This window comes from Engystomops pustulosus, chromosome 4 (genome assembly GCF_040894005.1).
Source record: "Engystomops pustulosus chromosome 4, aEngPut4.maternal, whole genome shotgun sequence".
NCBI lineage: Eukaryota > Metazoa > Chordata > Amphibia > Anura > Leptodactylidae > Engystomops > Engystomops pustulosus.
This window is the reverse complement of record NC_092414.1, coordinates 16581416-16606733: the sequence shown is the minus strand read 5'-3', so window position 1 is coordinate 16606733 and position 25318 is coordinate 16581416. Positions and strand designations below refer to the sequence as shown.

Genomic DNA, 25318 nt, shown 5'->3' with positions numbered 1-25318 from the left:
TAAACTTGGAGGTGAGAAGAACATCTAGAAAGCCACAGGTTGGAAACCTCATGTAGTCTACATGTAGTCACCTAGATATTACAACGTGACTATGAGGTTGTTGGTCTCCCGTAAGACCTTATAAGCCCAATTTAATATAGTCATGATGTAAAAGGTCCCCACCGGATTTATGTGTCACGTATGACTGAACGATAGCGAGGGCCCCGCTCCATGGCACTGTTTCTTTCTTTAATACCTATAAATTAATAAACAAAGGAAAAAAACGAATCGTAAAAATACAGAAAATCTCGATTTGAACATAAAGTAACCATCATAGTATCTCGGAAGATGCATTGACCCAAAGAGTCCAATAGGAAAGCTATGAACTCAAGCAGGATAGAAGAACACAAGAAGGTTGGATTTTATTCCATGTCTATGATGCATTCATGATCTCAGATGAGATGGACCTTCAAGTCCTTGGCCAACCAAGAACCTTTGAGGAGCAATCTTGTTGCCAAACCCTGTTTCGAGGCATGAGTAGTAGACCTCAAGGTGTAGAATCCATTCCCAAACGTCATGACATCAGTCTTTGACTCTTGAGTGGTGCTTTGGCTTGAGAATGTAGAGTGTTGGGGGATGCAAATTGAGTAGTGTCCAAGGACCTTCTCCACTTACAACAGTTTGCGTGAGATACTTTTAGACCATATAACTGTCCAAATAGGACTGAAACCAAAACATCAGCTAATGTAGACCAATTTTGAGGTCAACTTACTTTCTGTTGGCACTTTGGACACATCCAGACTCTGTTTGGTGCTATTTTCACTGGTGATCCTAAGCAGGCTAAGTGGTAAGCTCTCGGGCATGTTCCACAGAGCTGTAAATTGTTGCCCCGTTTGCATGCTGAGCAGTGTTCATCATGAATGATCTCATCCTGAAGGAGGAAACAAAAACATTTTTAGTGTTTTCCTGCGAATTGGGCCTGAGATTTCTCAATGGTCTTCATGACTATGAACATAGAAAACGGAGCTTGGTCATCAGTCAATGAACTTTCCATGAAGTCACCTTGACTTTGATGAAGAATGTAAAACTAACCGAGGTTCTTCCATCTACATAGGTCGCCCCAAAATTTTATGGAATGGCAAGCCTAATGGGGTACACCCGATCCCGAGAGAAATGTCTATATTGGTGTAATTGTGGTTTCCCTCCTTTCTCCCTCTCCGAAACTGATCATCAGTCCCTAAGATAGGTTAACTAGGAATGCCATGATGGCCACGAAGAAGCGGTAAAACCTGAATTTTTAGGGGTTTTTTTTTGGTTTTGGTGTGAAATGCTGGTGATTATAAAAAGATTAGTTGTTGAGTTAATGCCAGATTACACAAAACACAACACAAACTGATAACATGAAGAATAAAAAACAAAAAAAAAACATATGCACGCCCACCCACATCAATGACCCAGTGAAATGACTTCTTCTATTTTACATTCCAACAAAAATGATTTCATAAAATATCCATCTGGATCCCAGATTTTTCGAAGATGAAAATGTGTTGTCCTTATGAGATAGCCCCTCTAATGATAGAGTTGATTGAGTTGACTTTAGGTTCTTCACCCCATTCTACAACTGCCAGACTAAAGAACCATTGCCCCCTATTCCTATACTATGAACCTTGTGTTGACCTCCCACGTACCTTGGCCTTCTCTATTCCTCCACACCTAATGGCTATTACCGTTTGTGCTCCAAGTAGAATACACTATGACCCATATTCTCCCTATCGTAAAGACTCCGACCACCTCTGCTCCCATTAGTAGATACTTTGAACCCCTGGGTCCTAGGAGGAGATGAAAAAGATGTCCCCTCTACAACTGGACACCCAAGGCACTGGACATCCAGTTCCTAGTGTCCAATATGGACCCTGTCCGCAACTCAATCTTGAGAGGTGGCTTATAAATGTAAGATTTTGGTAGAAAGCTATGCTTCGGAAGGTTGGCGTTGAAAAGTCTAGTGGAGTAATGTTAGGCCCAATTGAACCTGTTTAGAGTTTACAGAGCTAATTTTTTCCCCCGGGTTTTACAAAGATGGATCAGAAGTAACTCTGTTCTCCATGGACTTTCTTAACTGTCACTCACAACTAGACTCCATTTGTCTAATGTCTATGGACAACTTCAGATCAGAAATACATGTAGATCATGATGACCTTCTAGCTATGTTCTCTACCGGACACGTTTGCAAATGGTTTAATGTAATGGTGGAAGAAGCACCATGCCGACATACCTTCCAATAGGAATCCGAAATCGCTAGCACATAAAGAAGGGCAGAAATAGGTTAGTGGTCAGAAATAAGGTCAATCAGGGTGGAGGGTGCACATAAAGTAGCATTCATTATTGATGGGATGAGTCCTTCATGCCGAATGTGTAACCCACCAAAATATACCATTCTATGGACTCTCTAAGATAAGATGAGGTGTTGAGGAGTATTAATAAAGGCTCAAAGTATTACATGGTCAAATGGGAGGGGCATTGGTTAAGGCATACTCAAGGTATAAAGAGATGTCATAGTTCATGAAGTAGTGTAGGTGTTGTCCATGGCCTTCCGAGATTTAGTTAGATTACCATTAAACCTGCCGTAGAAATTTTATCTATTTGGCTACTTTGGACGTAGCTTGATGATGACTTGTATAATACGATTGGTTGCTGTTGATATCAAATTCAAACTAATTACTTGCTATGGCTTAGGACACTTTAATCTGGATGGTGGCTATGGGAAACATCTACACCTTTATTAGTAGGGATGGTACTTGTGTGATGTAATGTGAGGCGCAAGAGAGTAATAACCAATATTGGTGCCAGTCGGAAGCCATGACATTGGTGAGAGCCTTCAGCTCTTGTGAGGGACCTTGCAAAGTCGCTACCGACTTGTGTCCCGTCCATGAGGCATATTATTCTCCCCTAGATTAGATTAGGTCAGAATTATGAGGGCCTCCATGTGTACATGGGAAGTGTATGGTGACATGGTTCTGGGTAGAAGGGTTGAAGGGTTGAATTTGAGGGTATCTATCCAGGATCAGTAGTGTTGGACTGGCCCAATAGAGTACCAAAGCATCCTCCAGAGGGCGCAAGTTCTTACAAGGGCCCGAGAAAACAACATAATTTGAAGTATACTGTTTCCTTGGGAATGAAAAAGGGTGAGCCCCCAGAATAGTTTTATCCGGTAGACCCAAGTTAGCCTAGCCTGACACTATCCATCATGGTTGCAATATCAAAAATTTGGTAAGCTGGTCAAACAGATTTGGATGTGGGTTGATGAAAGTCATCAGTTCTGATTTGAAGGTTCAGCCAACCATCCAAAATGTATGGGGGGCTTTGACTCTCCTCCAAAGGCAGATGTTGGGGAAGACATCTTAGATTTAAAAGAACAGGGGACAGAAAGTCCTCTGAGGTGCCTCCAACCACATTATAGGAACTCTGAAGGAGCAATTCAGATGACATTCTGTTCCCTGTTCTTGAACTCATTCCTTATCCCAAGGAGTGGCACACACCTAAGTCAACCACTTGTGTGGTCAACTAGTATCAATCCTTTTGGTAAAAATTTTAGGCCCATCTAATAGATATAAATTGACAAACCTCCATTCTTGAGTGGTAGACCACCAAATTTGGTTTTATTCCAAATCTATTGCCACCTGTCATCCTTTGGTCATCTTATTGACTATTCCTATGCATGGACATAGGCTATGTTCACTCATATAGATGGAATGGAGGTTTTTCTAAAAAAATTAGGCTAATTTTGGGCATTTTATGAACTAATAAGGACGTTGCGTTGAGTAATACTAGGCAGGACCACTCAAGGTCAAACTACGTATCCTACAAGATGATGACTTTCGATGACTTTCAACGAGTAACATGAATCACCTGAAAATATCTCATCATCTGATTAGTAACTAATCAATTTCCTCCCGAGGCGCATTAGTCATAGATCTCGGAGTTCTAATAACTATGGGATATTAGTTAATAAAACCCAATAGACTGTTTTATGTCTGAAGGAAAATTGTTGATGAGATCTGTCATCCACCACCGGAGAGATGATGGAGTATTTTCAAGATGTTTCGAGAATAGCAATGGCCCGATCAATGGAGGGAAGTCATATTTTTTCATGGAGAACACTGTACATGTACCGCGTTGGGGGCGTCAAGGCCAAACCACATAGAGCAGGTGTCTACTGTATTATATATAACACAATCGGTCCTATACAACTTAACTAAGAGCTGGGCATAGGTCAGACCATTTGATGGTATCATAAATATGGTCCATTCAATACTGTAGGAGCTCTCTCCACATAAGGCGGGTGTCTTCTGTATAATACATGCAAAATACATGCCATTAACACACATGATTGGTCCAATAGAGTATAACTTATTGCTGGGCATAAGTAAGACTATGTTATGGTAACATAAAGGTGGCCACTGTATGGACCATTCAAGACTGTATGAGCCCTCTCCAAGTAGGGTGGGTGTCTTCTGTATAATACATGCTTAGTACATGCCACTTACACCCACTATTGGTTCTATGGAGTATAACTAATAGCTGGGTATAAGTAAGACCATGAAGTGGTAGAATAACATATGGTCACTATGTGGACACTTCAACACCCAAGCATGCAAAAAACTGAAACATGGCGGCACCAACTGGACATGCGTAGTTTTTGACGTGACACATACAGTAGGTGGCGATGTTGGCAACTTACCTTTCCCTGTTAAGAACGGGTTGCTCAAATAGTTTGAAGCAAGGCGTTTCCGCTGAAGACACAATAAGAACGCCATGAGACACAGAGACTTAGACATCTGGCATTGCACTCAATCACTAATGGGGACTAAACTATTGGTCATTCAACGCAACAAAACCAAGAAAAAAACACAACAAAACCAAGAAAAAAAAAGTATAAAATACAAGATTTTATTCTCGTGGAGCGGATCCCTTGTTTAGTGTCTACATTTGAAGCTCTTTTTAGGAAATTACTGACCAGTCGTCAAGAAGGTGGAGATAAAAAAAATTATTTTTAAAAACCCTTCAAAAATTTAGATTTTTAAATTCCCCTTTTTACGTAGATTCATTTTTTAAATGGGTTTTCTAGGCTCTAAATTTTTTTTTTTGTTTTGCTTTTTTCCCCATATATATATTTTTTTTTACTTTATTGAACGGCAGCCGAAAAGAAAAAAGTAAACTAGAATAAACTAAAACTTCTCATAGGTCAGAAGTAAGGATGAGCGGACCCATACTTTAAGTTCAGGTCCCAAGCGACCGAGACATATGGTTGTTCCGCCAGTCCGGCAAATTGACGCCCCTTAGTTACTAGTCATGGCTGTGATTGGTCTCCCCCTGACCAATCACAGTTATGGCTATAAGCTATTGGCTGCACAGACACCAATTCGGCAGTACATCCGGGTCGCGCGGGAGGCACCCAAACAAAATTTGGGTCCTCATATCTCTAGTCAGAAGATGAGTTTCTTAGGATTTGTTTATTGAGTATTTTTTTTACAGCACCTTAATAATTATTTTTGTAAAAGGTTTTAAAACGCTTGTCCAAATTTTTGAAAATCAAATCAAAGCGATAAAGAAGAATCCAATTTTCGAGTCCTATCTACGATGTCTCCAGACCCCCGGGCTTTTTGCCCGCTCAGCGTTTTTTTTTTTTGTTGCTTACTCATCAGAGGTTTTTATTTTTTTTCAAGTTTTGATCCTCAATCCCTTTTGATAGAAACGTTCGTTGTGATTATTCAGCATTTCGTTGGGGGGGGGGGTGAAATCGCTGTGTACGGTAATCCTTCTCGTACGGAATACGAACATTATACATCATCGCTGACTGTCACAAAACACAAAGCAATTACAGCGCCTTCCGTTGATTTGCCGATTTATTTTTCAAATGTCAAAAGTCTATAACCCCCCCCCCCTCCTCTTCCATATTGCTCGGGGGGCCTTGAATATGCATGAGCTGATCATACAATTCATTCTGGCTCCCGCATCCCCCTCCCCATTCTGTCATATTGCATAAATTTCCCTTAAGTAAACCGGGACTCCCGAAACGCGTAAAGTTTTTTATTTTATCACGACGAGGTGGTTCATACCTCTGGTTCCAGGAGGCCGCTGTAAGCCGGATTGGCCGTACTTCTCCGTTTCCTCTCATGACGTTTGCTTTGGATCTCTGTAACCGTGGAAACACATTTACATTAGTATTCCCTTTAAGAAGTCAAGGGCAGGGATAATAGATGTTACCATTCTTTGTATGAGAAATGCGAGGCTTCGGAAAAATAAAAAAAAACTAAGTTGGCGTGGAGTCAATTGCGACCGATTGGGGTCATGTTTTAAGAAGATTTACATGGAAGAGACGACGGAAAGAGACGATGATAAAAACTTAGCAGAAAATTGTAAAATAAAACAATCAAAAAGCAATAAAAAATTTTAGTAAAAAAATTGTGTCATCTGTAAAGCCTTGCGATCATGTTCCAGAATGTATCTATAGTAGAAGAAGTGTCTGCAACTCTGATAGGTTCCTGGTAAACTTGTACATGGGTCATCATTACATCAAAGTTTTGTGTGCGATTGACAAAAGTCATGTGGGTGGAGTCTGTATGGCAGCATAAAGGGTTCCCATGGCCCACAGAAGCCACCATAGTCCATGTCTCGGAAAAATGGGTGCCCACCGGGCCGGTGGTCTACTAACATGGATTTGTTATATTGTAAATCCAGGACTGTCCTGTCCCAATAGCATCCAGAAGTCCCAACCTATTTGTGGCCTGTACGCTTTAGTTCCACCCTCTATTGTGGATGATATTTTTGTGGCCAATTATTTTTTTTAGTCCAGTCTAAATCCTCGTGACACTGTTCTTTCGGGCAAGTAGTTTTATTGTAGGCCAGTAGATTTTTTTTCCCAATCTTATAGTTAAGGGATCCCCTAAGCCTCCTACTCTTTTGTGACCTGTGTTTTTGAGTCCAAGCTCTTGTTGTGACCAGTATTTTTGAATCCCATCCCCATTTGAATCCCGCCCCTATTGTGACCAGTATTTTTGAATGCCGCCCCTATTGTTGATAGTATTTTTGAAACCCTTCCCTATTTGAATACCTCCCCTATTGTGACCAGTATGTTTGATTCCCGACCCTATTGTTGCTTGTATTTTTGAATCCTGTCCCCATTTGAATCCCGCCCCTATAAAGACCACTACTTTTGAAACCCGGCCCTTTTGTGACCAGTATTTTTTAATCCCGCCCCTATTGTTGCTTGTATTTTGAATTCCGTCCCTATTGTTGATAGTATTTTTGAAACCCTTCCCTATTTGAATACCGCTCCTATTGTGGCCAGTATTTTCTAATCCCACGCCTATTTTGACCGGTACTTTTGAATCCCCTCCCTATTGATACCAGTACTTTTGACTCCTGTCCCTATTGTTACCAATATTTATGAATCCCTTCCCTATTTGAATCCGGCTCCTATTGTGGCCAGTATTTTCTAATTCCGCCCCTATTGTAAACTAGTATTTTTGAATCCCATCCCTATTGTTACTAATATTTTCAAATCCCCTCCCTATTTGAATCCCGCCCCTATTGAAACCAGTACTTTTGAATCCCGCCCCTATTGTGACCAGTATTTTCGAATCCCCTCCCTATTAGAATCTCGCCCCTATTGTGACCAGAATTTTTGAATCTTTCCCCCTTTGTGGTTGCTATTTGTTTTTCAAAGTTTCTAATCTTACTGACAACCTACTCTGCTCTGTTTAGTAGGACCCAACTAAATATTTTTGAAATATTATATTCTCCCTTACAGGGCAGTTCAATTGGTGGATGAATTTTTGAAAAATAAACGCCAAATAGACCCATAGTCATATGAGATCGGAGCTATGTAAGGTGTCGGGAGACACTTCCCTCCACCCAATACATTGAGCAACTATATTACCAAGCAGGGGGCTACTATGAGCACCTCCCGAGGGATGATGGGAGTGACAGTAAAAATATATATAAAGGAAAAAAAAATATGCAATTCCAAATATATTATTGCAATTTAATATAACACCACCACCACCAACCCTTAACCTCACACCATGTCCGCAGCTTTGTATGCACCCCATTTAGCTACGTCTGCGAATAAGCGGAGCGACTTAATACAAATTGGAAAAAAAGTTGAACCATCAGCAAAAAATTCGAAATGAGAAAATGCATCAAAGCGGTAATGAATGCGGGAAGGGCCTGATATATGCGTATACATTATGCTAATGAAATGGAGCGTGGTAAAGAGCCGTATGATAGCCGGGCCGCGGATATAAGTGATGGGCGGTGTATACATGCTAGTGGTGGGGATTAGGCGGTAAGGAGTTATTACGGAAAATGGCGCATCATTTTTATCACTATAGGAGGCAGATGTGGGGCTGGAGATGTAGTCACTTAAGAGCATTTACTACAGATTAACGCGTTTCGCAGTATTTTTTTTTCACATTTTTTGGTGTTTTTTTGAGTAATTTTAATTGAAAGTGGCAAAAAAAATGTCTATAATAACTACCTAAGTAATGATCTGCAGCAGATGGGCAATGTCGCAATGTAGCAGGCACATGCTGTCGTGAGAACTACGCAGATTTACCGGACAACCGGATGGACACCACTGATCGACTAGGGTGCCATAACCACCCATGGACGCAAAGATGGGGCTATTTTATAGGAAAAAGTCTTTGGGGGGTGGAGCTCCAATGAGCCCACCTACTTTGTTCTAGGTAACACCTATCACGTGACAAGCCCACTTTTGGGGAACGGGTACTGATACTGTACATCTCAAGACATTTGCCAAAAACGGCGGATAAATTTTCTAGAATTTTTAGGAAACTCTAAGTAGAGTGGACAAGTAGGCGTCAACTGGGCTGGCTCACTTTAAGACCAAGTTTAGAGAAACCCCACCCCCTTGTCAAGCATAGACATGGAGGATTTGTGACGCGTTCCCCACAAATCATCGATCTTGGGCTTTTTCTAAAAGTTTCCAAGTAAAAGTATCACTCACCTTCCAGATGTTCTGTTGTAACAAGGCCTAGTGCTACCATAAAAGCGATTTTCTGAGGAGAAGAAAGAAAATCGAGTTAGTAAAGACGGAAGTGATTCATATAAACCCTCTAAAATTCTACTGCACATCATTAATATGTATTTTACTCATCAGCACCTCCCCTACCAGCTGCTCAGGCAATGATCAGTCATGATCGGAGAAGTAATCAAGTAACAGAAAATCAACTTCCCTGCAGTGCCCCCGCAGGTGATGTGAAGCATTACACACTTCCTATTAAAGTGAATGCACTACATATCAATCCCAGGTCTTCCAGAGCTGAGGCCGTAGTCCTAAAGAAAGTCTCACCTCGGGATTTTCCTCCTTTTTCTTTTTGGTAGCTGGGGGTCCCTGAGGAGGTTCTTCACAAGGTTTCTTCACTTCTGTTTTGATCTCTGGCTGGCTCTGAACTTGAGGTTGTATGATGATTACCTAAAGATGGAAACCACAACTTTTCGGTTAAAAATAGTGTTTTATAGCTGAACGCGGTAGAATATGGGGCAAGATAGAGAATTCTTTGTTTTGAGGAGCTTACTGAAGACCCCTGATCTTACTGACCCCATCATTATTAATGGTCACAATACACATAAGGAAAAAAATCACAAAAATAAACCGTTTTTGGGAGAAATGGCAAAGATCCTACTTGTAAAGATAATGATGGGCCTCCTACTATGAGGGCTGGTTTTGCCAACTGACTAAGAAGGGCCTGTTTTTGTTGTCCCTCCGCCCCCTTTGGACTTGGGAGATAGCACCCTCTAAGGTAGACCAACCTGTAGCTAAAGGGCACCTACCACCACGATTCTACCTATAAAGGTAGAACGGGTGGTAGGTGGATGAATGGGACGTAAGGATAGCCCTTTTTTGGGCTAATCCTTATGCCCCGGCTATCCTTTTGTAAACTTTAATGGCTTTATATGCTAATTTTTTTATGCGGCTACTGGGGCGTGGAGTAGCCGGACATGAGGCTACTAGTAACTGCTACTCAACGCCCCAGTAGCCTCGTTCCTCCGCCTACCAGGTAATCTTCGGCGTGCAGCTCCTCGTAGCTGCACGCCCTCGTGCGAATACCCATACGCAGAACGCATGCCTACGGGTGCACGGCCGCAGCTCCGAGGCCGGCGCTACTGCGCATGCGCAGGACGCAGGGTACTCGGACGAAGCTGCGCGCCGAAGATTACCTGGTAGGCGGAGGAACGAGGCTACTGGGGCGTGGGGTAGCCGCGACTTGTAGCCTTATGTCCGGCTACTCCACGCCCCAGTAGCCGCATAAAAAAATTAGCACATAAAGCCATTAAAGTTTACAAAAGGATAGCCGGGACGTAAGGATTAGCCCAAAAAGGGCTATCCTCACGTCCCATTTATCCACCTACCACCCGTTCTACCTTTATAGGTAGAATCGAGGTGGTAGGTCCCCTTTAGGTTTTACCTTCACCACACCCCCCGTGGTGGTTTACCTTACCGATTCTTGTATAATAGCCTTATAGATATCCCACAAAATGGGAGCCGAACAGTCAACCAGTGTACTTGGTTCCATCAATGGTGAGGGTACTGGTAGGATATGACCGGACTGGGGCCAGGAGATGGTTGAGGGTGTTAGTAGGGTCCACACAGTAGTACTATTGTTAGTTTATTGAAAGATAACATGTTTCAGAGGTGGACCACCTTCTTTATCAGATACTTTAGGGCAGTAGTGCCAACCTATGGCACCGGTGCTAGAGGTGGCACTCTGAGCCCTTCCTGTGGGCACCCAGAAAAGAATTTACCAGATAGGGCTCAAGGTTTCCTCCTGCAGTCCAAAACGGCCCAGGAGACGCCACGCTCAGTGCTATTTTAAGGTGACACCTACTTGGCTGCCAGGACTACATGAAGTGCGAGAAGGTGTGAACAGAGATGGATTATCATTGGACCTCCTGCTTTGGATCTCCTGATTCTTCCTCTTCAGACGACCCTGGAGGGAAGCTACAATCCAAATGTCTCCTGCTTTCTATTGTATTGGTGTCCTCAGGACGCCAATATGATTGAAACTTGTGATACAGCAGAGATCAATAGGTTACTGCTTAAATTGTTGGCACTTTGTAACATAAAAGTGGGTTTTGGTTGTAGTTTAGGCACTTGGTTCGCCATTAGGGAATTGAGACGAACATGTCATGTGTGGACATACCTAACATACCAGACATGACATCGGCGTCCCGATTCCCTAAAGGATCTGACGAAGGAGATGGTCCACCTCCGAAACTCGTTATCTTTTTCAATAAACTAGCACTATCTAAAATTTACTACTGTGTAGACCCTACAAACACCTTCAACCTGGTGCCATTCCAGTCACATCCTACTGGTACCCTCACCATCTTTGGAAATGGAGGCTTGCACAGGTCCTTCCCAACCAATAAAAAAAGAAAAAGGGCTAACCAGGACCTTTTGTGATAGGCCCTATGGTCTTTCTGGTTGGAGGCCATTGGAAGGTTCCGATTTCGAAAACATTTTTTCAACCTACCTTGCTGTCGGCGCTGATGAGGAGCGGTTGAACTTTGATGGTGTCACTGACCATGGAGACGCTGCTGGTGTTAATGGGGTTTGCATTGCTCGGTGAGGTGGATATGATGGCGTAGGCTACACCTCCACTGCTTAGAGGCGAAGAGATTGTTGGTCCCGATGAGCTCGGAGACTGGCCATTGGAAGCTTGGAGGTGGCTGACTGTGTTGTTGGCAGTGGGAAGGGCCGGGCTGGGGTTTTTGATACTGACCACTGTGGCCTTCTGAAATGTAGGGGGTTGTTTCGAGGGTTGGTCTCTGCAGAGGGAGATGGGAAGGCTTTCTGGAATCAGAGTCTTTGGCCTAACCTGTAGTAAACAAAAAAACCATGAAGACACCAAATACTATGACTACTGCGAGTAGGTGAGAGAAGATATGAAATGTGGCCACTCTTCTGCTGGTGGTGGATACAGATGAGCGAAACTAATGTTCCCATTTTGGTTTCATCACCCGATCTGGGGGTGGCCAGGGTGTCCTCCTGGCCAATCATAACCATGGCAAGTAGCTAGGGGCGTCAATATGTCTGGGTCCCGAACCGGAATGGGAACATTAGGGCACATTTACTTACCCAGTCCTGTCACTATCCAGCGTCGCGTTTTCCGACAAGGATTCGGGTCTTTCGGCGATCCACTAAGGTCGTGCGCCCGATGTCCAGTAGGTGCCGCTGCTGCGCCGAGGTCCGCCGGGGTCCCCCGGAGTTCTCCATCCTATTCCTGGTGCATGTAAGTGTGTGTCAACCGACACATTTTTCCGAATCCGTCAGGTTTTCCGACGACCATGCCCCCCGATTTCTGTCGTGTGAAAGCCGGCGCCGATGCACCACAATTCGATCACGTGCGCCAAAATCCCGGGGCAATTTGGCGCGAATCGGAAATAGATTCGTGAAACCTGTCAAAAATGCGCAATTCGGACCCTTAGTAAATGAGCCCCATTGGGTCCGTTCATCTCTAGCTGTGGACCTTATCCTGGCACATATTAGCCCCTTATATGGCCCTCATTACAATTCTTTCTATCTCTTTCCGAAAAAACGACAGTAATGGTTGGCTTTGGGGTCTGATATCAGGGTCAATAGAATAAAACATCTTATACTATGGTAATATTTTTACAGGCAACAAATTTTTTCCAAGGTTGTCAAAGCTCCGCCTACAATATATACAGAAGTTAGAGGGTTGTTCCAGCATATTCTAAGTGATTAAACCAATGCCCACCTACCGATAAGTCGTTTAAAGAGACTATAGCAATCAGAGGATGGCTGTGGTTTCTTCACGGTTTCTTGGCCAAGCACAGCGCCATATATGGTATAGTGGTCGTGTTTGGTATTGCAGCTCATTCCCATTCACTTGGATAGAAATGAACTAAAAACTCAGCTGGATGTGACATCATCGGAAATGGGAAGTGAATGTTGTGCCTAAGTGGGAGTGACGGGTGTCAGATGTCCTCCAATCAAAAAAAAAAAAGTTTTGGAATATCCCTTTAACTAGTACTAGAAGTTTCAGCATATCATATCGGCTCCAAATACTCACGTTGAATCTACATCTGCAAGTTTCTTAAACCCCGCACCCTCCAACCATAGATAATTATTTGCCTCGAGGACAGAATGTGCTTTTGGTATAAAAGCTATAATTTAGAGAAAAAAAAACAAAAAAAAAACATAAAAATATCGAGCTAGAGACATAAACACGCGGCTGAACGCTGCTCAATACGTACACACCGAGTGTGATAAACACTAAGTAGCGAAAACTCGCATATAATAAAAGCATAAAATCCCTTTAACGCTGCCGTACGTAATAATTTATAGATCTAACGGCCGCTTTTTATAGGGCACCGGGTGTTTTATGAGAAAAAAAAAACAACACGTAAGAGTAATAACCAGAATTTAGAGCGTTCAACGCTGGCGATAATGATACAAAGAAAAACTAGTACCTGGTATTTATTCAGTCTGCAATGTAGTACAAAATCTTACAGGAAACAGTTAACTTTCCAGTTGTCTTACAGATGGCTAGGGGTGTGGCTTCTCTAAAGGGGGAGGAGATTGACCAAGCTCCTGCTGCAGCTGGTTGTCTTACACCCTGGAAAAGCTTTGGTTTAAGGAGGACGGGAAGATGTTTTGGGATATTTTATGAATGAACTTTTAACCTGAGGATGTTTTCATATACACAAATTTAGAGCTCGATTAAAGGGGATGTCCACTTTGAACAACTCTCAACATCAGATTTTGAGATTTTGAAGTAACTGTTGTTACTTCTGCTCCAGCCAGTTGCCTTACAGCCAAAAGAAAGATTTGATTTAAGGTTTGTAAGAAGTAAAATTAAGAAAATTTATATTGTTGGAACCACAGTAATACTTTTAGTTAATGGTTAGTGAGGGTTGGCCTGGGGGACCCCCACCAACAATGAAAATGAACCATCCCTTTAACAGGAATTCCACCCGACAAGCGTGCAAGAAACTGTTTTCTTAAAGGGGTATGTCATAAAAAGTGTTAGGTCTTATGTTTCAGTCTATATCTTTATTCCACTCTTAAAGGGATTTCATGGGCTCTTATTCTAATGACCCATCCCTTTTTACAGGGTTTTCCCATCTCATTAAGTGATAGAATTTAACAAGTAAATGCCATGAAATTTGAGAACATCAGTGTCAGGAGTGTCAATTTTTTTCAAGGGTGAGGGGGCGTATCCTCACACTGCTGTGCTCTGTGTTCTGTGATCTACTCCACAGTTTCTCTCTTCTGTTCTATGTAAAAGCTATATCCAGCCTCTCATTGGATCACACAGCAATCACTCAGAGCAGGGAGGAAGGGTTGTGGAGGAGTTCAAAGAGCACAAGATCTAAGAGAAGAGCTGAGAGCACAGCAGTGTGAGGACCCGCCTCCATTGCACTGGGAAATGCTACAAAAGAAGAATGTATAATATCTTTTATAAATATACACATTTATATACCCATTTTAAAGGGCTAGTTCATTAGTCTTATAAGAGCCCTGAAACCTAATTTAAAGGGATAGCTCATTAGTCTTATAAGAGCCCTGAAACCCAATTTAAAGGGATAGGTAATTTGTCTTATAAGAGCCCTGAAACCTAATTTAAAGGGATAGCTCATTAGTCTTATAAGAGCCTTGAAACCCAATTTAAAGGGATAGGTCATTAGTCTTATAAGAGCCCTGAAACCTAATTTAAAGGGATAGTTCATTAGTCTTATAAGAGCCCTGAAACCCAATTTAAAGGGATAGTTCATTAGTCTTATAAGAGCACTGAAACCCAATTTAAAGGGATAGTTCATTAGTCTTATAAGAGCCCTGAAACCCAATTTAAAGAAATAGGTCATCAGTGGTACAAGAGCTCAGAAAACCCCTTTAAGGCAGGAATAAAGAAGACTATAGTGACAAAGTTCGAAAATGGATTAATTTCTACATTTTAATTTCTGTAATACTAATTACAAGGCACTGATTAAACGCTAATGGCTAATATGGGGTTCCCCGCCGCAGCCGCTAGTTATTGCTGCATCGGTCTTAAGTTGTTAATTCTCGATTAAGGTTCGGTCTTTGTTGGAGACATTGGCGCTGTCGGCAGGATTGTCATTATAGCGCTCGCGGCTCTCGTCCTCGGAATAAGTGGTTGACTGCTTCAATGAGGAGCGAAAGTAATAATTGTCTATACACAGTCATTTACATTCTCAGGGGATACAGCTAGTAATTATACAGGGGGGCTCGGCCTCACCTCTGTGCCCGAGCGTGAACCCGCGTGCACATAATCGGCGGGATGTTATTTAAATGGGGAACAAAAGCTTTTAGTAATTTTTTTTAAAAACCTGAAAAAATTCATCAGATTTATGAAAATCAGCCAAATGAGGACAGTGTCCTTGGAATAATCATGCCCCTTCTGTATGAGTAATTTAAATTGTCTTAAAGGGGAAATTCACCTTGAAGCCCCTCCTAACCTCATAATCTCCTAATTTAAAAAAAAAAATATATGCTATATGTTGGGAAAACTACTTTGTTTAACAGAATTTTCCCCTTCTCTGGTTCTACGTTCCTAGAGTACAACCCATTTTTGGTCATGTGACCCCTATGGCTACTGATTGGGCACAGCGATCACATGACACTTCCCACCCTAAGAAATATTGGGCTGTGCCGTGGGGACAGTGAGCCTGAGCAGGGTAAATAATTTTTTAGAAATGGGTGTAATCCCACCCTACGATACACTTGAAGTGGGCACTACTGCACCGTCGTGTCATAATAATTTGTCTTAGATGGGAAAATCACCTTTAACCACCTTATTTTCCAAATTTTCCAAAAATTAAAAAATATATATACCGTATATGTTAAAAGGACACTCTTGGGAAAACCAATACATTGTTTAAAGGGTTTTTTTTTCAATTTCTCCCCCTTCCATAGAGAAGAACTTCTGCTTCCTGTTCCTGAAGTACAACCCCTTTCTGGTCATGTGACCCCTGTGCCTAATGATTGGCCACAGTGATCACATGAGTGCAGACACTTCCCAGACTAACCACCTTTAAATATTTTCAAAAATTTAAATATACAGTCAGTCCCCGGGTTACGTACAAGATAGGTTTTGTAGGTTTGTTCTTAAGTTGAATTTGTATGTAAGTCGGAACTGTATATTTTATCATTGTAATCCCAGCCAGAACTTTTTTGGTCTCTGTGACAATTGGATTTTAAAAATGTTGGGTTGTCATAAGAACCAGGATTAACAATAAAGCTTAATTGTAGACACCTGTGATAACTGTTATAGCTGATTATTGTAGCCTAGGACTAAAGTACAGCAAATTACCAACATCCAGAGGTCCGTTTGTAACTAGGGGTCGACTGTAAGTTGGGTGTTCTTAAGTAGGGGACGGCCTAAATATGTTAAAAGGACACTCTTGGGAAAACCAATACATTGTTTAAAGGGGTTTTCCAATTTCTCCCCCTTCCATGGAGAATAACTTCTGCTTCCCGCTCCTGAAGTACAACCCCTTTCTGGTCATGTGACCCCTGTTGCTGCTGATTGGCCACAGTGATCACATGAGTGCAGACACTTCCTGCCCAAAGATGAATGAGGCTGCGCCGTGGGAACAGAGTGCTGGAGCAGGGTAGGTACTCTTTTAGCAATGGGTGATACTCTTGTAGACCCCCCACACTAGACAAGAAGTTGACATGTACTTACCTGAGGTAGCACTGCTGGTCCATGTCCTGCCAATCTGTGTAAGGAGCTGACCTGAGGGACTTTAATTGGCACTGCAGTTATGGTGCCCAACGTCTGCGGAAAGAAAGACAAGAGATAACAATTGACTAAAGTGAATGCAAAAAAAACCCTACAAATAAAAATTATTAAAATGGATTCTCCAAGATTGAAAAAAACATGGCTGCCCTATATCCAACACAGTGAAAATCACCACGTCATAGGTTGTATGTAAAGTCAGGGCTGGGTTATGAGGAAAAGCTAGTAGCAATCATTTCCTACAGCTCCCCCACAGGTTAAATGAAGTATTACACTTGGTCCTCCAGAGGTCAAATCGCTCTTTGTAGCTGCTGTGCACACTGGGTAATAGTTACTAATAGTTAATAGATAATGAGTTTTCTAATAGAGTCGACCCCTTTAAATCCCTTCTCTTTCAGCCTATAAAAACCGATTATACCTCAGTCAGGAGTTCGAGGATGCTCTGGGTATTGTAGATGCAATGGAAAAATTTCATGGATGAAAAAGTAATAGATTATTTTTTTTCTTGTCTCGTAGAGGTGGGAAGGGTAATAATGTGCGGGATTTAGTCAGACTCCAGTACATGAATGTTTTTATCCGCCATTTTACGGAGCGCAGGAATGTCAGCCACAGGACAACATCACAAATGCGAAACCACTGACATTCTGCATAATTTGGTCAAAGTGACGTTTTTTTTTTTTCAAAAATACCCAGAGTCCTGCTGGGTTTATACAGACGCCAAACATAACGGGATGTTACAGTGGAGGAAAACCGATAGGGAGAACCTTCTGCAATGCCATGAGGAGGAGCCGAGAGATGAGTGTTTATAAGAATGGGGTTTTTGGACACCTCGTTGCCTGGTTAACCCCATGCGTAGTAAATCCTGTATCTAGGAAGGTAGAGGGACTCTGGAGGGACTCTTGATTTGTGTCGATCATTCTCATAAGGAAACTCAGTGTTAGGAGGCATCTCCAGGGGTTGCCAAAGAAGCCTACAGAAATGTATTAGAAAACATGGCCATACTGACCATACCATGTCCATATAATGCTATGAGGCATATCTCCAGGGGTTGCTTGAGAAGCCTAGAGAAATATATTAGAAAACATGGCCATACTGACCATACCATGTCCATATAATGCTATGAGGCATATCTCCAGGGGTTGCCCGAGAAGCCTACAGAAAAGGATGGAAAAATATGGCCGTACTGACCATACCATGTCCATATAATGCTATGAGGCATATCTCCAGGGGTTGCCCGAGAAGCCTACAGAGAAGTATGGAAAAATATGTCCGTACTGACCATCAAATGTCCATATAATGTTATGAGGCCTATCTCCAGGGGTTGCTTGAGAAGCCTACAGAAAAGTATTAGAAAATATGGCCAAACTGACCATACCATGTCCATATAATGTTATGAGGCATATCTCCAGGGGTTGCCCGAGAAGCCTACAGAAAAGTATGGAAAAATATGGCCGTACAGTGTTATAAGGAATACCAGAAGGGGTTTCAGGGAGACCTATAGAAAAAAACAGGAAACACCACCATACTAACCATACAATGACCAAACAGTTATACAAGGCGTGCCTCATGAGGATGTCTGTGAGGCCTACAAAAGAGTACTGACCATATAATTATGTGTTATGAGCCGTGCCTTAAAGGATTGTCAATGAGGCCTACAGAAGAGTATGGGAAACATAGCCATACTGATGATACAATGACTATTTAGTGTTTTGAGGCAAACCGCAAGGGGCAGCCAGAAACCTACAGGAAAAATGGTTTTGTTAACCAAAAGATGACCATACAGTGTTAGGAGGCATACCTCAAATGGTTACCAGTGAGGTCTAATGGAAACACTGACCATCTAATGACCATACAGTGTTGGGAGGCTTATCTCAAGGGGTTACCAGTGAGGTCTACAAGAAACTTTGACCATCAATGGTTACCAGTGAGGTCTACAGGAAACGATGACCATCAAATGACCATGCAGTGTTATGAGGCATATCTCAAGGGGTTACCAGTGAGGTCTACAAGAAACACTGACCATCAAATGACCATACAGTGTTATGAGGCTTATCTCAAAGGATTACCAGTGAGGTCTACAAGAAACTTCGACCATCAATGGTTACCAGTGAGGTCTACAGGAAACGATGACCATCAAATGACCATGCAGTGTTATGAGGCATATCTCAAGGGGTTACCAGTGAGGTCTACAAGAAACACTGACCATCAAATGACCATACAGTGTTATGAGGCTTATCTCAAAGGATTACCAGTGAGGTCTACAAGAAACTTTGACCATCAATGGTTACCAGTGAGGTCTACAGGAAACGATGACCATCAAATGACCATGCAGTGTTATGAGGCATATCTCAAGGGGTTACCAGTGAGGTCTACAAGAAACATGGATCATCAAATGACCATACCGTGTTAGGGGGCATATCTCAAGGGATTACCAGTGAGGTCTACAAGAAACTTTGACCATCAATGGTTACCAGTGAGGTCTACAGGAAACATGGATCATGAAATGACCATACAGTGTTATGAGGCTTATCTCAGGGGCATACCAGTGAGGTCTACAGGAAACACAGATCATCAAATGACCATACAGTGTTAGGAGGCATCTCTCAAGGGGTTACCAGAGAGGTCTACAAGAAACACTGACCATCAAGTAACTACACAGTGGTATGAGGGAATCCTTAATGGGTTACCATTGAGATCGACAGGAAACATAGACCATCAAATGACCATACAGTCTTATGAGGAACATCTCAAGGGGTTAGCAACCATAGGCAACACAGACCGGTGTTGAGAGGCATATCTCATTGGGTTTCCAGTGAAGTCTACAGAAAACACAGCCAAACAGACCATAATACATCCATACAATGTTATGAAGCATGTCTCAAGTGCCGCCAGTGAGGCCTACAGAGGAGTAGGAGAAACAAAGCTCTGTTGACTTATCGATGAGAAAAACCTCAAGGTCTACAAGAAACACAGCCATACTGACCATACAATGTAATGAGGAACATCTCAAGGGGTTTCTGTACAGAAGAGTAGGGAGGCATACTGGGATTTTCAGGGACTTTAAGAAATTCAAAATGGCCGCCTGATCTGCTTCAATCCATATCTGTAAGATCAGAAGCCACGTTTGCTATTTCTTTGAACCTTCTCATGGTAATTTTTCCGTGACTCGCATGATGGGAAAGGAGAGAAGACCTTTAAATGAGTAAATTGAGAGCGGCAGAAACAATAACTGTGAAAGGTTAGTCTACGAGCGGGCGGATAAATGAGTCCTCTATGGCTACAATCACTGCTTAATAAAACGCTGGCGGTAATGCAGATCTACAACGCCGATCTTTATTGATCTCATCTATTTCGCTCCCTCGAAGGGGAAGGAATCTTGAAAGCCGCAGTCAAGGTTCTCCGTCGTATTCCGCCTCTTAATGCGCCGAGAAGTCGTGTAAACACCAGTGATATTGATACAGTCATTACTACATTATAATATTCACATTATGATAAGGCCGCTAGGAGATACTTAAAGGGAGTCACTTAAAGGGGATGTCCGGGATTATGTTTATAGGAACAGCACCCCCCTAGTCTAAAGGGTTTGGTTGGTATTGCAGCTCAGGATGATGGACTTGATAGGGACTAGGAAACAAATCTTTTGAGGTAGAGACTGACTTTACTATGAGATAGATAGATAGATAGATAGATAGATAGATATGAGATAGATAGATAGATAGATAGATAGATAGATAGATAGATATGAGATAGATAGATATGAGATAGATAGATAGATAGATAGATATGAGATAGATAGATATGAGATAGATAGATAGATAGATAGATAGATATGAGATAGATAGATAGATATGAGATAGATAGATAGATATGAGATAGATAGATAGATAGATAGATATGAGATAGATAGATAGATAGATAGATAGATATGAGATAGATAGATAGATAGATATGAGATAGATAGATAGATAGATAGATAGATAGATAGATAGATATGAGATAGATAGATAGATATGAGATAGATAGATAAATAGATAGATATGAGATAGATAGATAGATAGATATGAGATAGATATATAGATATGAGATAGATAGATATATAGATATGAGATAGATAGACAGATAGATAGATATGAGATAGATAGATATGAGATAGATAGATAGATAGATAGATATGAGATAGATAGATATGAGATAGATAGATAGATAGATATGAGATAGATAGATATGAGATAGATAGATATAAGATAGATAGATAGATAGATAGATAGATAGATAGATAGATATGAGAGAGATAGATAGATAGATAGATATGAGATAGATATGAGATAGATAGATATGAGATAGATAGATAGATAGATAGATAGATAGATATGAGATAGATAGATAGATAGATAGATAGATAGATAGATAGATAGATAGATAGATAGATAGATAAGAGATAGACAGATAGATATGAGATAGATAGATAGATAGATAGATAGATAGATAGATATGAGATAGATAGATATGAGATAGATAGATAGATAGATAGATAGATAGATATGAGATAGATAGATAGATAGATAGATAGATAGATAGATAGATAGATATGAGATAGATAGATAGATAGATAGATATGAGATAGATAGATAGATATGAGATAGATAGATAGATAGATAGATAGATATGAGATAGATATATAGATATGAGATAGATAGATATATAGATATGAGATAGATAGACAGATAGATAGATATGAGATAGATAGATAGATATGAGATAGATAGATAGATATGAGATAGATAGATAGATAGATATGAGATAGATAGATATGAGATAGATATAAGATAGATAGATAGATAGATAGATAGATAGATATGAGATAGATATGAGATAGATATGAGATAGATAGATATGAGATAGATAGATAGATAGATAGATAGATAGATATGAGATAGATAGATAGATATGAGATAGATAGATATGAGATAGATAGATAGATATGAGATAGATAGATAGATAGATAGATAGATAGATAGATAGATAGATAGATATGAGATAGATAGATAGATATGAGATAGATAGATAGATAGATATGAGATAGATAGATAGATATGAGATAGATAGATAGATAGATAGATAGATAGATATGAGATAGATATATAGATATTAGATAGATAGATAGATAGATAGATATGAGATAGATAGATAGATAGATAGATAGATAGATAGATAGATAGATAGATATGAGATAGATAGATAGGAGATAGATAGATATGAGATAGATAGATAGATAGATATGAGATAGATAGATAGATAGATAGATAGATAGATAGATAGATATGAGATAGATAGATAGATACCGGAGCGGTGCAATGTGTAGTAAAGGGTAATAATGAATGTGGAGAATCAGCAATGACTTCTACTGAGAGTAAATGGATAGCGCTGCCGCAGTGCATTGTGGGAGGGGAGTGTAATATAGTGTATGTAATATTTCCATATAGATAGTGACAGGCTATTAAGCGCTCGGGTTGCCGTGTACTACATGAAATCCCCCGTCTGTTTATTCAATATTAAAGACTTGAGAGTTGTAACGTAGTGGAGCGGCGCCATGGCAACCCTCCGGATGACAAAACGGGATATGAATGAAGCCATTCCTGCTCCGGAGTGCTGCGGGTAACCTTGAGCTGGAGCTACAATAGCGGGCGGCATATGGCAGACCCTCCCCGACTTTTTGAAAAGCAGCTGAAGTGATGTGTTCTCACACAGATGAAAACATTCCCGGGAGAGGGGGTTGTAATCAGAGCTGTGCGATACTAACAAGCCGTGCACCTGTGTGACATCACATGACCAGGGATATAACAAGCCGTGCACCTGTGTGACATCACATGACCAGGGATATAACAAGCCGTGCACCTGTGTGACATCACATGACCAGGGATATAACAAGCCGTGCACCTGTGTGACATCACATGATCAGGGATATAACGAGGCGTGCACCTGTGTGACATCACATGACCAGGGGTATAACGAGCCATGCACCTATGTGACATCACATGACCAGGGATATAACGAGCTGTGCACCTGTGTGACATCACATGACCAGGGGTATAACGAGCCATGCACCTATGTGACATCACATGACCAGGGATACAACGAGCTGTGCACCTGTGTGACATCACATGACCAGGGGTATAACGAGCTGTGCACCTGTGTGACATCACATGACCAGGGATATAATGAGCTGTGCACCTGTGTGACATCACATGACCAGGGATATAACGAGCTGTGCACCTGTGTGACATCACATGACCAGGGGTATAACGAGCCATGCACCTATGTGACATCACATGACCAAGGATATAACGAGCTGTGCACCTGTGTGACATCACATGACCAGGGGTATAACGAGCCATGCACCTATGTGACATCACATGACCATATTCAATGGGCCAATCCTGGTCTCAGCTGTCCCTTCTCAGGCCAGGTTATTTTCAAAAATTCCAACAAAAAACTTTAACATTTTTTTTTTTTCTTAGGAAAATATATTGAGCTTTAGGTAATTTTACATGGGACTGCAGCCTTTTCTGAATACACCACGGACGCAGCTTGTAAAAAAAAACCTGATATAAAAATTTCATTGCCGGGAGCCGCGGCTTCTCGGGAAAGAATATTCCGATGCCAATAATTCACGTGCGGAGTCTTTATGGAAAAACAATTTCCGCCGGTTAATGCAGTCCATGGTTTCCCAGATAAGAGTCGAATGGGTCGGCGCTGGGTATTGTGTTGCCGTGTATCGCTTTATGGCGCTGTAAAACCCCATTCCCATTGATGCTTTTTTTTCCCCCCACCATGTCGGAATAATGAATGGCACCCGGTGTCTGTCTTAAAGGGACGATGACGAGCAGCTGTGCCGAGGCCATCGCGCTCGGATGAGTCTGAATGACCGACCTTGATGGACTATTAACCCTAACACATTAGTCAAGGGGTCACCCGGGCCGGCCATTATATCATTTATATGGTGGTCAAAAGCAGGGGGGCCATTTTAGAAGTGATGCTCTGCAGAAGACGTCCAGGAACTTCGCGACGTGTTAAGGATAAGCTTGGGTTTGCTCAATTCAAAATGGCCGCCCACGGTAAGTCAAGACGGACATCAGAGCTTCAATCCTACACGTAGATCCTAAGAGATCGACTTCCAACTGTGATACAGCAAGTGTTTCATTTACCTACAGCGCCACCGCAGGAGACAGAAGGAATTACACTCTCTCGTTGAAATTCCTCCGAAGCTGTGTACCAAGAAACGCCCCCTCAACCGAACCCAAATTGTAAAATTTGTGTTTTTTTGTAAGCGGGTTGTCCATCCTGTGTTCTAAATCCTTGCGAATATGAGATGTTAGTTGTGGCTAGGTTCAAGGTTCTCAGTTGATACCTCCCCCACCTTTTTGAAGTTGATGTCACCCTGAGGCAAAAGGCTCAACTCGCCTCACGACAGGTGCTCCCCTGAGTAGACCCACTCTATAAACTCCAAATTACCTTCCCGAGCACTGAGATATGTCACTCGTAAAGGTGAATCTGTCTCCTCCAATAATAATTCACCGTAAGAAACTGCTTATTATAGAAATATCTCGGAAAATTTCATCAAAAGGAATCTATATCTATTGGGTTATTCCGAATATTAGCATGGATATTACTCCTGTGCCGGGGAAGGGGGGCGCCACAGATATGGACTGATATCACGTCAGCCCTAAATGATTGGATTCTCATTCATCAGCCGTCATCATGGGAAGGATAAGAGATGATCCGGGGGGAATGTATCTGGAGGTAGCCGGTGCTCGCAGCAGAAGTGATGGAGCTCTAAGAATCCCGGAGATTAAAGGGAAAAAATTCCCAGATAGATAGGGGGGATTTATCATACACAGGTGCATGGTACACCAGTGCACGATACAAACCCCGCCCCCGGCACCTGCCGGATTTATCAGAAAACTCCCGCCTCCCTGAGGGCAATTCTAGGCCATGCCCGATCTGCCATAGAAAAGTGGGCCATGGGTAGTGTACAGGCATAGGGCCGGAACGCCCTGGGAAGGCCAACTGAGCCACTGGCCGCACCCAGGGAATTTGTAGACCAGCAACTGTGTCTATTTCAGAGCTAGTATGCCAGAATTTTGACGCACCAGCTCTGATAAATCCCCCCACCCATCGTTCTCAAAGTCATACAGGGACTCTAATCCAGAGCTGCAGCTTCCACAGTTTGGACAGAGCTCCATCTCCATTCTCCCAGAATGCATCTACTACCAGGCTGGTGCCCTATTCCTGAGGACCCCTCTCCATGACCACTCCAGTACCAGAATCTGCTGTTGACAGTTTTGGCCCGTTGCTATTTGTTCAGTAAAGAACCGTGAATTGATTTGCACAACGTTACCTCCATCTGATCCCTGGATATGGCTGTTACCACCACGGGCTTCCCCATCCATTACCCAGGGACATATACTACAGACACTAAGGGGTTGCCCCAGGGAGAACCAGTACATCAACCTCTCCCTCCATATTCCCCT

General features: G+C 42.0%; 1 protein-coding gene across 5 annotated transcripts in view; it reads right to left on the bottom strand.

Annotated features, from left to right (window-relative positions):
- Nucleotides 1-25318, bottom strand: part of PHF21B (PHD finger protein 21B) — a 103770-nt gene that overhangs the window by 5148 nt on the left and 73304 nt on the right. For 4 of the 5 annotated variants that reach the window (XM_072145318.1, XM_072145321.1, XM_072145319.1 and 1 more), the window contains 9 exons: nt 16734-16826; nt 11538-11882; nt 9353-9475; nt 9008-9059; nt 6096-6172; nt 4718-4769; nt 2252-2274; nt 752-910; nt 163-235 (listed from right to left, as the gene is read on the bottom strand). In XM_072145318.1, the coding sequence (XP_072001419.1) occupies nt 163-235; nt 752-910; nt 2252-2274; nt 4718-4769; nt 6096-6172; nt 9008-9059; nt 9353-9475; nt 11538-11882; nt 16734-16826 (997 nt within the window). The remainder of the gene's footprint in view (nt 1-162; nt 236-751; nt 911-2251; nt 2275-4717; nt 4770-6095; nt 6173-9007; nt 9060-9352; nt 9476-11537; nt 11883-16733; nt 16827-25318) is intronic. The other variant, XM_072145320.1, reaches the window with a different exon arrangement.